A 14969-nucleotide genomic window follows, 5' to 3' on the forward strand; every position below is an offset into this window, starting at 1 on the left:
GAATATAGCAAAGGCAAGAAACCCTCTGTTGGCATCAAATCACAAACATATGTGGAGCATGAGTCTGAACATTGAAAAGAAGAAACTGAGAAAAGACTTAAAGGATCTACGAAACAGATTCGGCACTAGTAGTGCAGAAAAAATAATTAAACAACGAAAACAAAGATACCGAAATTGGCTAAAGGCATTTGTGCACCAGCGAGATCAGGAACGTGGGGAGGCGATGCTCTCCTTGATCAGAACAAACACCAGAGAAATTTGGAAAATTCTGAACCAAGGTTACTCAAATCAAGCAAAAACAATGGGAAATGGAGTACCTGAGGCGAAATGGGTGTGTCACTTCCAGGAAGTATTCTCATCCAATGTTCAGCCTAAGGAGGTGGAAATTGACTCTGTGGATGTAGCCTGGCATACAAAGGAGACGGTAGACAACATAGTAAGTGCCATAGCAAAGCTAAAAAATTCACGAGCAGCCGGCCCGGATGGCTTCTCCAATGTGATGCTAAAACAACATCCTCGTGAATGGGCCATTTTCATAGGCGAATTGTTCGAGATAATAGCGAACTCCAGGCAAATCCCATCATCCTGGTCTGAGGCAATAATTGTTCCAATCCACAAAAAGGGCAGCAGGGATGTCCCTGCAAATTATCGTCCAATTGCCCTATTGGACACCATAGGAAAAGTGTTTGTAACCTTTCTACAAGAAAAGATCTCAACTTAGGCCCTCGAGTTTGAATTAAATGACATCAGACAAACTGGATTCACGAAAGGAGTTGGAATCGAAAACAATTTAACCATACTGAATCTTCTGAAGTTAGAAACCTTGCGAGGAAAAGGAAAATTGTTCCTTGCATTTATCGACATGCAGCAAGCCTTTGATGGCATCAATCGGGAAAAACTCTGGGAGAAGTTGAAGAATTGGAATTGTCCAGCGAACATTCTGAATCCCATAAAAGCTCTACACGACCAAACGTCGATAAGAATAAGGTTAAATGAAAACGGAGACCTTTCTGCACCAATTGTAACAAATAAGGGAGTAAAACAGGGCTGCCCTTTGGCAGCGATTCTTTTTAAACTATATATCGCTGATGTATCTGGAACACTAGCGAAAACGCATTGCTTTATGGCAATCCGGTAAATTGTCTTATTTACGCAGATGACCTAGTACTGATCGACAAAACACAAGTTGGTCTACAGAGGTTATTAAATACACTAAAAACATACATGGTGGAAAACGATCTGAAGATCAACGTAGAGAAAACAAAGATAATGAAATTTGGTCATGTTGAGAGTCACAAAGACAAGAACTTCAAGTGGACAATAAATAATGCCCAGATTGAGGAAGTGAATGAGATTCGTTATCTCGGCATATTTTTCAGCACCTCACTAAGAGAATGGAGCTGGGTGACTGAACTTGGAAAAAGAATCGAAACCTTGGCTCTCCAAGGATCCAGAATTCATGCACAGTATGGGAAATTCTCCTTGATCCCAGTACGAACCTTCTACATGCAAAAGGTGATTCCATCTATAATGTTTGGAGCCGAAACAGGCTGGAATATTGACCATAAAATCTGGGCAAAATTTGAAGGTCTGTTTTGGAGACGTGTACTAAGATTGCCTAAATATTTATCAATCATAGTCATACGCCATGAACTAGGGCTGGAGCCGATGCGTGGAACTGTTATTTGGAAATCGATGGCTCTGCTACGCAAGATGTTGTTAAAGAGCGAACCTGCATTTAGATTATTCAGACCACAGATCAACTTGAAAACGGACAATTTACAGAAATTGTGGTCAGAAAAAGTGAAGGCAATTATGCAGGTCGCCGATGTTTCCATGGAAAGTCTACAAGAACAACCTCCAATACGCAAAGAAAAAAATGAGACATTGGCTATGGATTGAGAATTTGGAAAAATACCACGAATTAAAAACTGCCCTGGTTTTGAGGCCGATGATGAACAAATTAGACAAACTGCCAAAATATTTGTGTAAATTTCCATCAAGACATCATAGAGATGGCTTTTTACGTCTAAGAACAAATACATAAAAGACCAGGCAAATGTGTTTCATCCGGCACATTGATAATGTAAAGGATCCCTTATGTAGGTTCTGTGCCATTCTTCCTGAAACGCTAAAACACTTACTGATAGAATGTCAACTGCTTAAAGATTTAAGATCTGTACATCTACATAAATTTGCTCCTCTCACTGACAGCATGGACGAATTGTGGTTACGAATCTTAGGTGGGAACTCAGTGCATCTGACATGTGCTGTCATAAATTTTCTAGATAAAGCACTAAACGAAAGCCTATTAAAACCTTGAGAAATGGCACATCATAAGATGTGGAATTAATTAAAAAAAAAAAAAGGAAGAGATTAATCAGTTGATGTAAGAAAATTGTAATAAAAGTTTGTAAGAAACTAGAAATTACAACAAAAAAAAATAAGTATACCTTTCGACATGTGTCTTCACGGGCTGCCTATCATGAGGCTCAATCTGTTCAAAGTGAGTCACACACAGCTGATCCTTGCAATAAAGTGGTATCACCCAATATACCCCATCCTCTTCAGGCTGCTCTTTAAAGTAAAGTGATGTAACATAATCTATCCAAGCCACTTCCGGCACTACGCATACTACTCCTACCCTTCATATGTTTATTAACGTAGTGCCAGAACTTGCAACTTTCCCTATCCCTAATAATAAAGCAACTTTCCAACTAGCAGACCTAATGGACACTTTATGTAGGCGAACCATACCCGAGTAGTCAGTTGCTGTCTCAAAGTGAGATCGTAGATCAATTTTTTAATATACCTAAGATCAGCTCTGAAGTTCTTCTTCCCATCCGAAATGGCTGCATCATACACTGTTCCAAGGCTTGAGTTTCCTATATACGTTCTTATTTTTAATCTTGGCAACAGTTAAATAGTGAATAATAGAAGAAATCTCATTTATCATCAATCTCCCACTCGATATGCCATTCTTGTCATTTTTCCCCATCTGGAGTAGGAAAAGATATCTCCCCATGTGACCAAATTACAGAACGTTATTGAATTGAGGGCTATTCCTGATTTGCCGTGAGGCAGCACTTTTTTTTTCTACATATTTTAATGCTGTGCTTGTCAAAATGTGGAATGTTTGGGGGTTTTGTTGGGCTCAATGTGACAACCCTTTACTCTCCTATACCTTGGGCTAGTTTCCAATTCAGTAAACATGTTGTTTTTTGATGATGCATTGAATCATTTGATTTGTAAATATATACCGCAGATTTTAATGTTATAAAAGGAAGTGTCTATGCGCTGCTATTTTTTTAGTCATTAGTAATCTATACTGGTGATAAATTCACACGTGCCACTATTTCAGTGAATTATATTGGTTTATGTGCTTAGTAAACATTTATTTTCCTATTAAATATATACTCCAACCTGTTCATTTTATACAACGGATTTCTGATTTATGAAAAAGCAATTTGTTTACTTTTTATGTCCGTCAAACATCTTATTCCTTTAGATCATCAAGAGGGCAAGACAGAATTATCTGTTAGAGCAGTACAAAGAAAAGAAGCCACATGCAACACAAGTCTTAAAAGATGTTCAGACCGCCATGCAGGTGAGTTTTATGTATTTACATTTTACGGTAAATGTCCTGTTGCTGCTTTGAGGCAGGATTGCTTCATTTCATTTGATATATATCTATATGTATATTCAGCGATAAACTTTTGTTAAAGTGTAGTTAAGTTGTGCAGAACTGCAGATTTAACGCAGCAAACTCCTGGAAACTCGGCAGATGTGGAAAGTCATGACCAGCTTAACTGATCGCACTCCCGTTGATGTTCCCCATAACGCTATGTCCCCCATAATGCCATTTTGTATGTCATTGTGAATCCCTTCTCTTATAATATGTATGTGCACACAGGCTTTGCAACGGGAACGCGCAGAGTTAAGCTGGTCAGACATGTTTTACCAATACGTTTCTTTTGGACCCACTAGGTGGCCACAGCCTTTGGCCGTGGTACACTAGCCACTGCATATTTTAAAACGCAACCTTTCTTTCTTACTCACTAGCCATGGCCTTTGCCCATGACCATTGGCCCTAGCCTTCAGCATAACCCCTTTATATTTTACCCCAATAGCTTTCTTCCAGTCCTGTTAGCCTTTGGCCATGGCCAGTGCCCACTCTATATATTGCTCCTATAGGTTTCCTAAAGGGGCCCACTAGTCATGGCCATACCACTAGGTTTATTTTGGGCACACTAGCCATGGCTTTCTGCCGTGTCCACTTTCCATATTGCACCACTCTGTTCCTAAAAGTAACTCAGTAGTACCCATAGCATCAGCTACAACCATTACCCACCACCTCACTGTAGTTGTAAAACAACTTTTTTTTATATTCATCTAATTAATGTTTCTTTAAAACACGTTTCCCCCATAACCGCGGTTATATTTGCAATGTATTACATAGAACCCTGGTTATCCATAAACGCCTGCAAATAACTACAGTCATTCCCAATCCCATTTTCTACTATAACCCCAGAACCCCAGTTATCCCCAGTATAACCCCGGATATGCGAGAACCTACTCCCACCCCCAGCCAATCCTCAATTTCTCATAGTGTCCTCTGTAAGGCATGGCATCAATAGTAAGAAGAAGCGAAACAAAAGATGGGTAGACCTCTGCTTCGCTGACAGAGAGGAAGTAACAAATATAGTAAACAGGAAGTATGTCAGCAGAAGTCTGCACCGAGTAGCAGACGTCCCAGGACAGACATGGGCACTTTTCTTCTTTGCACATTAAGTTTGAGCTCCGTCGGGGCAGTTAAAAGCCTAGGCTGCAGAAATGATTGAAGTTGTGTGTAACGACCGATTGGGGAAAAAGGTCAGAGTGAAGTGCAACTCTGAAGATACAATTGGCGATCTAAAGAAATTAATTGCAGCTCAGACAGGAACGAGATGTGACAAGATTGTACTCAAGAAATGGTACACAATTTTCAAGGACCATGTGTCGTTGGGAGACTATGAAATCCATGATGGCATGAACCTGGAATTGTACTACCAATAGAATTCTGCGGCACATCAACTATCTGATTTTTCTTTTTCCGCCTACACCCCCTTTATTTTTTTCAAAAGGTTTACTCAGAAGATGGCAGTATACTTTCCCTATTTGATAACGCTTTCAACTTCTCCCATTGATTCTTTCGTATCCAAGAACCCCTTGCAAATATTAAGCATCATGTTGGTTTTGAATATTGATTTTTGTATTAAAACCGTTTGCAATAAAAAAAAAGAAAAAAAAAAGTATGTCAGCGGAAACCAAATTCAAGTTAAGGAAGTGACTGGCAATATATCGGGGAGAGGGGCCCCCTGGATTCGGAATCACAGATCAAACCATATAAGCCAAACAATAATTGGAAAACATGAATATTTTATTTAAATTTCATTTGTTTAAAACATGCATATTAAATTTTGTTGCGAGCTCATCTCTAAATAGCAGCATTATGTTAATGAATAAAGTGCATAATAAAACAAGGTGCTAGTATAAAACAAGACTGAACATTCCGTCAAACCTAACTTCATGTTGCCGAGCTGTCTGGACATCAGACCGGTTGAAGGGGATCATCCGGCTGATGGTCGGAGGCTACGGCCACGTTTAACAATATAGAGAAAATCACAAATATATAAACAGGGCAATAATAGTTCCTTCTAACACAAAAGCTAAAGAGGGGTGCCGTACGTGTGGTTTTCTCTATATTGTTAAATGTGGCCGTAGCCTCTGACCATCAGCCGGATGATCCCCTTCAACCGGTCCGATGTCCAGTCCAGACAGCTTGGCAACATGAAGTTAGGTTTGACAGAATTTTTAGCCTTGTTTTATACTAGCACCTTGTTTTATTATGCACTTTATTCATTAACATAATGCTGCTATTTAGAGATGAGCTCGCAACAAAATGTAATATGCATGTTTTAAACGAAATTTAAATAAAATATTCATGTTTTCCAATTATTGTTTGGTTTATATGGTTTGATCTGTGATTCCGAAACCAGGGGGCCCCCTCTCCCCGATATATTGCCGGTCACCTCCTTAACTTAAATTTGGTTTCCGCTGACATACATCCTGTTTACTATCAATAGTAAGACTGGCACGAGTGACCACAGTTAAAGGTTGTTTATTGAACTTTAACAAGGGTGTGATAAACTCCTATCTAATCCTAAATCTACAGATTGGAGCAATCTACGACCATCAAATAATAATAATGCAGTCCTAGTGGAGTCTCATCAAAATAAAAGGGCCTATACTAAAATAAAACTATTGCCAGTCCTTACTCCTAAATACAGATAGTGTAGGGTAGTGTTCATGAAAAAGAAAAGTGTTCACAAAATGATAAATCAGGATGTTCAGGCCGTTGGCCTCCCTTCCCCACGTTTTCAGCACGGGACAAGGCGGTTCACTCAAGCAGAGCACACTCTCCGGTTTCTTCGGCACGAGGACACAGTTCCAGTACCAGCATCAGGGCCTTCTGCGCACAAGTCTCTTAAGTTATCTTGATTCAGAGTTCCTGATGTACCAAAACAAACACAAAGTTTCTTTCCTCTTACAAGTACTCAAGTTAGTTGATTCACTCTTCACACTGGATTTCCCTCTTCCGGGCTCAGATCCCCATCTCCAATGTTCAGAGAATATCCTTTCTCAGGTGACTCACGGTTCACCCTGGATCCCCCTCAGCCGGGCTCAGATCCTTTCTCTTACACAACCAGTCTCCCTCAGCCAGGCTTGGACCAATTGCAGTTTGTATTTGCTATCGAAGACTTTCGTATATGCACAGGATTTAGCTTGATCCGTTGCAGGACCACTTTGATTTCACAGTTCACAATTGCCACAACTCAGTTGGATACCTAACGGAGACTTTCGAATGAGCACCACGTGGTGCCAGACCACTCTGCATATGGTTCCGTTTCTTCAGATTGCTTCATACAAAGTTGCTGCTTTGAACCTTGTTTCTAACACAGACCAGTCTGCTATCGGTCTCCCCAACTCACCGGTGTGCAGGCTTTACTGGCGCTGCTTTGTTGTAGGATCCAAGGACTGTACCACAGCGGCAATCGCTACTCCCCGCCTTGGCTATCGACGCTGGAGACCCTCTGGTACCCCCGACACACACTGCACCTTTCTTCAGCTTTAATTCCAGGATTTATGGTTATTATTCTCAAGGGCTTGTGAAAGTAGCAGCCTTCCACTGAACAGGTTAAGGGCACTTCCCTCCTTGCAACTCTCTCTGGTCTTGCCTTCATTCTCCTCGTATTAAACTGCAATCTCGGAACTGCTGCTTCCTCGTGTGTTTTGCATTGCTCAGAGTGTACTTTCGTGCTCCACCTTATATCAGTGTGGGGAGGTGTGATGGAAGTCAGGTGTGTGTAATTATCAGTAATTTCCCAACTCCGGCTGACCTTTGTGTTGGGACATGTCAGGTATACGGCTCGGGTGTTAGTCCGTTTTCTCTCACAGTGAGCTCTCCATGAGAAAGTGGTCGTGTCGGAAGGGGTGGGGGTTGAGTTCCTAAGTATACTACCTAGTAGGTTGGGGGAAAGGTGTTTCAGGGAAGGGGATACCGCGTCTCACCATCCTGTCTCCCACTCCTCGAAGACCGCTCATCCAGGAATCCTCCCACACTGGCCCACCCCAGGAACTAGATCCAAAAGCAATGGCGTGTCCTGGATGCTTGGATGACAGATCCCCGGGGACTAATGGGTGCGACACTTTCTCGGGCCTCGCACCCCTTTCTCCCTCCCCACACCTAGCCTGATGCCATTTCATAATGTTTCTTCCTCCAAATGGCATTTTTTTCCACTTTTGTTTTCGGCTAACCCCAGTTATACCCATGATAACCCTGGTTATCTCTTGCATTGAGCAAAAAAAAGGCAGCTTTTTCAGTTCTGAAAATTCTTGCGGATGCGTTGTGGGGCACATGTATAGCTATAATTCTGGGGGCAGGTGGTATCCCTTCTCCATCAAATATTTTAACTACTGGATGGAATAACCCCAGACCCCTCAACGCGTTATACCCAAGTTGTTTCATACCTAGGCCAATTCCGTCCTGCAGTTTTTGCTGTGTGCTGTGCAGAAATATAGACCTTTTCTCTCTGGGGAAATGAATGGTAGTAGGTCTAAAGCAGTTCACCAGCATGGGGTCTGGCATGGATTCACATGCTCATGAATATTCTCCATCGTCAGGCTGGGAATCCTTGGTAAAGAAAAAATCAGTTTCAGTTTTGTTTCTGAACTGTCTTTCTACTAATAACCAATCACTGGTCTCTGGGTCATGCTGCCCCCAGCCAATGACTGCCCTCTACCTAAGCCCCTCCTCTGGCAGCAATCTTCAGATTTTTACCACACATTCAAGTGTTCGGAGTCCTCGTGCTATAGCTCTCGAGCTTTTACTGCGTTTTCTTTTTTCTCTTATTTTACAGTCAATTCGAGCATCAAGCTCCAACGATTCTTCTTCCGATCGACGGGGACCCGTTTCGGAATTTTTCTATGCCCCTCAAGGGCGAATTTTCGTTGAGTTTCTCTTTTTGGAGGATTCCGGAAGATCTTTGAGGCCTACCCCGCGTGGACATGGCCCAGGACAAAGACACGACGCCTGTTCGATCCAAGCTGTTTAGGATCTGCCCTGGATGTGGATTACAGAATGTCTTCATGGAGGATGAGCACTCCCGATGCCTCTACTGCCTTCAAGACGACAAGTCGCACATAGAAGAGGACTGCGCGTTCTGTACGAACATGTCCGTCTGGACATTGAAGGACCGTCAGACTCGACTCACTAACTGGCTGGAGGGGAAGAGCCCAGCAGCAGGTGAGAAGAAGTCTGAGCGGTCTTCTAAGACCTTTGAGGGCGCTCCGGCGACTGGGGGCTCAACAAAAGGCAGAGCACCGCGAGTCCGCAGGCACTGGGAGCGCTGTTGGTTCGGGCTCCTCGGCTGCCAGGCAGGGCGCGATGTCCCCGACGCCATCAACCACAAGCCAACGCTCTGGCTCGTGGAAAAGGAAGTCAGAACCCGGGTAAGCTTCGGGAGAAGCCCCGGTCGATCCCGATGGAGAAAGCCAAGGGAGGGAGGGGCGAGGCAGTGACCCTCCCCCGAAGGTGAAGGCCCCAGATGCGCCCAAGGTCGTGAAGGCCCCGATTCACCTGGCGAAGACCGCGATTGAAGGAGTCGTGGCAGCCCTGGCGAAGCCTGTGGAGGCTACCCCAGTGGAGATTACTTCCGGGCCTAGAGTTTCCCTGCCACCCCAGAGGGAATCATCTTTTCAACCTATCGAGAAGACCCCCGGGACAAGAAAGAGGGGTGGGGGCATGGTAGCCATAACGGACACAGATACCACCTCTGAAGATGAGCTGGCTGGCGTCAAAAAGATCCTGGACAAGAAGTTCGAGGAACTCCAGTCCTACGGGAGGGATCCCGACAAGGCGGACGAAGAGAGCAACCGTGGGGCCAACGTGGAGCAGCAGGCCGCGGAGGAAACGGATGTCCCCGCACCCCAGCCGTCTCTCCCATCGCAACCGATGCCTATGCCACAGGACAACTCGGGAGCAATCTTAATGGCTAGCCAGACCCTGTGTACAGAGATAAGGACAAGGTTGCCCTTACCCCCAGCGGACGATCCAGGGGTGCCTGGACCGGTGGGGAGCCCACCGAACAAGCCGAGGTGAATCCATCCTCCCCCCTTCTTTCCAGCCTTCACCTCCATCTCCTCCTCCGAGGGATGAGACGGGAACGGAGATGGCGATGACTGGGATGGACGACGACAACGGTGGTGACGACGGGCTGGATCTCCCATCACCCCCTGCCCGTGCCGCCCCCCCCCCCCCCCCTGACAAAATTGGCTCCTTTCACGCCATGATCGCCAGGGCATCGGAGCTTTTCCAGCTTTGTCCCGAAGTGCAGAAAGAGGGTTTCCTCTACCAACGATGGAAGGCCAAGCGGAAGACCATCCTCTGAGTCCAGTTACTGGACGACATCTAGGACGAAAGACTGTCACTGCTGAAGAACCTGTCCACGGGTCCTGCGAAGAGGGACCGGTACGAGAAGTAGTACCTTGTCCTAGACTCTGCCCCTATGTGCCTCAGAACTCGGCCGTCCCCGGATTCAGTGGTCTCCCCGGCAACCAAGAAGAAATCGGCAGGGGCGACGGCATCAACTTCCACTTCCCCACCGGACGGCGAGGGGAAGAAGCTGGACACCGAGTCATCTCGTCGGCGGCGACGACCATCAAAGCGGCCAACGCCCTTGCGATCGTGGCACGCTACGACAGGGAGCTGTGGTTCAAGATCGCTCCCCTCCTGGATTTCCTGCCAGACGACAAGAGGGCGGAAACCCTTGAAATCATACAGGAAGGCGAGGTGGCGTCGGACCACGCCATGACGGTGGCCACGGACGTCGCCGATACTGGCTTACGCCAGATGGGCAACAGCGTTTGCCTTCGCCGGCGCGGTTGGCTCAAGGCCACTGACTTCCATCAGGACGTACAGGCCAGGTTACTGGACATGCACTTTGACGGGAACAACCTGTTCGGCAAGGCAGTGGACGAGTCACTGCAGGCCATCAAGGCGGACACCAAGACGGCCCGGGCCTTGGGTTCTCTCCATCAACGACAGCCGTCCTTTCGGACCTCCGGAGGCAAGTCTCAAGGTGCTTCCAAAGGATTCTGTGGCGGTTCTGCGTCGTACCGCCAGGCGGGCTGTTCCTCGTTGCAGGAGACCTACAGAGGCCGCAGCAAGGCTGGAGGACATCTTCGTCGCCATGGAGGCCAAGGCGGCAAGGCCTCGGCGAAACGAGACTGAACCGGCCATGACGTTGTGCCCCCACCCGAGCACCTCAGTGGGAGCCCGTCTGGCGAATTTCTTCAGTGTGTGGGAGTCAATCTGCACCGACGGTTGGGTGCTGGATGCTCTGGCCCACAGGCACACTCTGGAATTCCAAAGAAAGTGTCCCCATCTACCACCCGTGGCCAGGAAGGAAAACCATGTGTCACAGCTGCTTCTAGAGGTACGAGCAATGCTAAAAAAAGGGCACGATAGAACTGGTCCTGAATAGGCTCTGGGGCTCCGGAGTATACTCGCGGTACTTCCTCGTCCCAAAGAAGACCGGCGGCTGGTGGCCCATCCTGGATCTTCGCCGCCTCAACAAATACATCAAGTCCCAGAAGTTCTGGATGGTCACCCTTCAGCACATGCTGGTACAGCTGGAGGAGGGCGACTTCCTGTTGTTGCTGGACTTGGAGGATGCCTACTTCCACATCCCCATACACAAAGGAGATTTGAAAGTTCCTACGATTCGTGGTCCAAGGGCGACACTACCAGTTCAAGGCCCTGCCCTTTGGGTTGAAGTCGGCACCAAGGGTCTTCACAAAGTGCCTGGCACTGATGGCGGCGTGTCTGTGCCTGCAGGGGATCCACGTATACCCCTACCTGGATGATTGGCTCATCTGAGCAAAGTCAAGGAATCTCGCCGTCAATCACACAGCGAAGACCGTCCGCCTGCTCACGGATCTGGGATTCTCGATCAACTTCACAAAATCCCACTTGGTACCGTCGCCAAGATGCCCTGTTCCTGGGAGCCTGACTCGACACAGTGGCGCGGTTGGCTTCACTGTCGGAGGAAAGGACGAAGGCCATCCTGGGCAAGGTACAACAGCTGTTGAGCATGGAGGTGGCCAGGGTGAGGTCCATCAAGTCCCTGCTCGGCATGATGTCATCGTGCGTCTATGCAGGTTGCGGATGCGGCCACTGCAGGAGTTCCTTGACGCCCGTTGAATGCAAGTGGCGGGCAGCTTCGAAGACCAGATCTCCCTCAATGAGACGTTCCGTCAAGCGATCCGGTGGTGTGGCACCTGCGTGCACCTCGCGGCGGGCACAGACTTCCAGATCCCAGCGCATCAGGAGACGTTGACGACGGACGCCTCCCTGGAGGGATGGGGAGCGCACACGGGAGATCTCCACGCAAGAGGCCTGTGGCTCCTGGAGGACAGGTCACTATACATCAAGATTAATAGAAACGAGCATATATCCTCTACAAGAAGAGAATACAAATGGCTCGCCACGGTAGACAAAATTCATCTCAAAATCGCTTCCCTCACCCACAAATGTATCAACAACAAAGCTCCACCTAACCTCATGGATAGATTACGTAAAAGGACTTCTTCCAGACCTACCAGAATAGCCAACGCAAACTGCCTCCAAGTCCCGCGTTTCAAACTTGCCACTATAGGAGGAAATAGCTTCCCGGTCAAGGCTGCGCAGTTATGGAACTCCCTCCCCCATGACGTCAGAGAACCTCAGCCTTTTGCAAAATTTAGACAAAACCTCACTAGGTGGCTGAGAGCCAACGACAGCTAACTAGTCCACTTGTCACATTGTACATTACTGTATATAACTATATATTAGGTGAACAGGAGCATGCTCCTTGCTCCCCTGTCCTTGATCTCTCCCTGTTCATATCTGCTTGCTGTAATATTGCTGATGTCTATGTCTACACTTCCTGCCTTTTCCTGTACTTGCAATTAGCCGAGCATATCTGTAACCAAGCTCAGCGCATCTCTGTACCTTCATCTGATTTCTATGTACCTGTAACTAAGTTGAGTATATCCTTGTCTGTTTGCGCCCTGATACTCCAGGGTATGGCGCGCTATACAAATAATAAACTAAACTAAACATCAATGTCCTGGAGCTCCGGGCCATGTTCTGGGCCCTCGCGTCTTTCCTTTCATCCCTCAGGGGCAAGGTGGTACGGATCTTCACCGACAACACCACCACGATGTTCTACATCCAGAAGCAGGGGGTCACCAGATCCCCAGCCCTGTCCAAAGAAGCGCAGGATCTGTGGCACTGGGCCGTCACCCAGGGGATGTTCCTGGTACCTTTTCATCTGGCAGGAGTGAAAAACACTGTCGCCGACTCACTCAGCAGGGAGCTGCGCTCTTGCCATGAGTGGGAGCTTCGGCAGGACCAAGTGGATCTCATTTTCCGATGATGGGGCAGTCCCCAAATTGACCTGTTTGCGACAGCGGCGAACGCCGAATGCCGGAGGTTCGCCAGCTGGTTTCCCCAGCTGGGGAGCATGGGCGATGCATTCTCTTTCCCCTGGGACGGCCTGTTCCTGTACACATTCCCGCTGTTGCTTCTGCGTCTCATCAATCAACTCAGACAGTCCTGGTGCGGGATGATCCTCGTTGCACCGGCATGGCCGAGGCAGATATGGTTCCTGGACTTTCTGGACTTGTCAGCGCCCCCCCCAGTCAAACTGCCGAATGACGCGGGTCTTCTCCTCTTCTCGCCTGGGAAGGAGGCGCCATCCTACATCACGACCCGGGATCACTGAACCGGCAGGCCTGGCTCCTGCAGCACTAGTGTTCGGAGGCTACGATATCCCGGCAGACTGCAAGGAGGTACTTGCAAAGGCCAGGGCGTCTTCAACTCTGAAGTGCTATGGACATAAGTGGAAGAGGTTCTCTGTCTGGTGCCGTGCACAGAAGATCAACCCTCTATGGATTACGGCGCCTCAAGTGCTGCCGTTAGTCAAGGCGGGGCTGGCGCATGCCTCCATGAAGATCCACTTGGTGGCTATCTCCCGCTGCATCAGAATTCCGGGGAGGTCGTCGCTGTGGTCTCACCGCCTGGTGAAGGAGTTCATGAAAGGACTGTTCCCCTCTTTTCTGCTGGTGAAGGCTCCGACCCTGGCGTGGGAGCACAACGTGGTGCTGACCAGGCTCATGGGTCCCTCATTCGAGCCCCTACACTCGGCACCACAGAAGTTCCTATCGTGGAAGACGGCTTTTCTTGTGGCCATCACCTCCGCACGATGAGTGGGAGAGAGCCAGGCCCTCTCCTGTAAACCTCTGTACCTGACATTTCACGAGACGAGGGTAGTGCTGAGGACGCACCCTTCCTTCATGCCCAAGGTGCCGTCGGACTTCCACCTCAACGAGCCCTTGGTGTTACCTGTTTTCTTCCCGTCGCCTTTGTCGCCGGCTGAGAGGACTTTGCACTCGCTGGATGTGGCTAGAGCGCTGAAGTTCTACGTGGACCGCATGAAGAGCCTTCGGGAGACATCACAGCTGTTTGTGAACTTTGGACCTGTGAACCAAGGGAAGACCCTCTCGAAGGCTTCCATTTCCAGATGGCTCTCTGGCTGCATCATGCACTGTCACCGGTTGGCAAACCGACCGTTGCCTGGCCGTCCGAGAGCCATTCAACCAGGGTAATCGCTGCTACCACAGCTTTCTTGTCTGGTGTGCCCCTGCTGGACATCTGCAGGGCTGCTACGTGGAGGTCGACACACACCTTCACGAGATTCTACTGCGTCCACCGGGATTCCAGGGAGGAGTCCAGAGTTGGCCAGGCAGTGCGGCACCACCTGTTTGCTTGAAGGTGAGCCAGGTGAGGAGGTAAGAGATGCTTAATGTTGAGTTGTTGAAATGCTTAATGTTGAGCGTTGCCACCTCCCGTGGTTGTGCATGTGTGTACTGCTATGTATTCTTGTATTCATGAGCATGTGAATCCATGCCAGACCCCCATGCTGGAGAAGGAACAAGTTACTTACCTGTAACTGTTGTTCTCTAGCATGGGTCTGGCATGGATTCACTTGCAAACCCTCCCTCCAACCCCTCTGCGGCTCTTGCCTTGGTCCTACTGCCACTTTACCTCCTACCAAATCTGAAGATGGCTGCCAGCGGAGGGGCTTAGGTAGAGGGCAGTAATTGGCTGGGGCAGTATGACCCAGAGACCAGTGATTGGTTATTAGTAGAAAGACAGTTCATAAACGAAACTGAAACTGATTTTATGTATATATTTCTGATGCTTGTGTAATCTGCTTAAATCACATGCTATGCATAGGCCGACATCTAGTGGAAGCTGCAAGTTATTACAGTTTTTGTTTTCGAAACTCGAAAAGGGACTTCGATAGGGCGTGCCAGTAATACTA

The 14969-nt window shown here is 47.7% G+C and overlaps 2 protein-coding genes across 3 annotated transcripts in view; both read left to right on the forward strand.

Annotated features, from left to right (window-relative positions):
* CARS1 (cysteinyl-tRNA synthetase 1) overlaps nt 1-14969 on the forward strand; it is a 1125505-nt gene that overhangs the window by 295723 nt on the left and 814813 nt on the right. For both annotated transcript variants that reach the window (XM_069624151.1, XM_069624150.1), the window contains one exon: nt 3509-3607. In XM_069624151.1, coding sequence (XP_069480252.1) covers nt 3509-3607 — 99 coding nt within the window. The remainder of the gene's footprint in view (nt 1-3508; nt 3608-14969) is intronic.
* On the forward strand, nt 4753-5160 carry UBL5 (ubiquitin like 5). The gene has a single exon (XM_069625269.1). The coding sequence runs from the start codon at nt 4834-4836 to the stop codon at nt 5053-5055; it is 222 nt and encodes a 73-aa protein (XP_069481370.1). The 5' UTR covers nt 4753-4833; the 3' UTR covers nt 5056-5160.

Source organism: Ambystoma mexicanum, chromosome 11, assembly GCF_040938575.1.
Source record: "Ambystoma mexicanum isolate Mex_15411 chromosome 11, UKY_AmexF1_1, whole genome shotgun sequence".
In the NCBI taxonomy this organism is placed as follows: Eukaryota; Metazoa; Chordata; class Amphibia; order Caudata; family Ambystomatidae; genus Ambystoma; species Ambystoma mexicanum.

Coding starts and splice junctions, on each gene's coding strand:
- UBL5 (XM_069625269.1), top strand. CDS start 4,834: ATGATTGAAGTTGTGTGTAACGACCGATTGGGGAAAAAGGTCAGAGTG.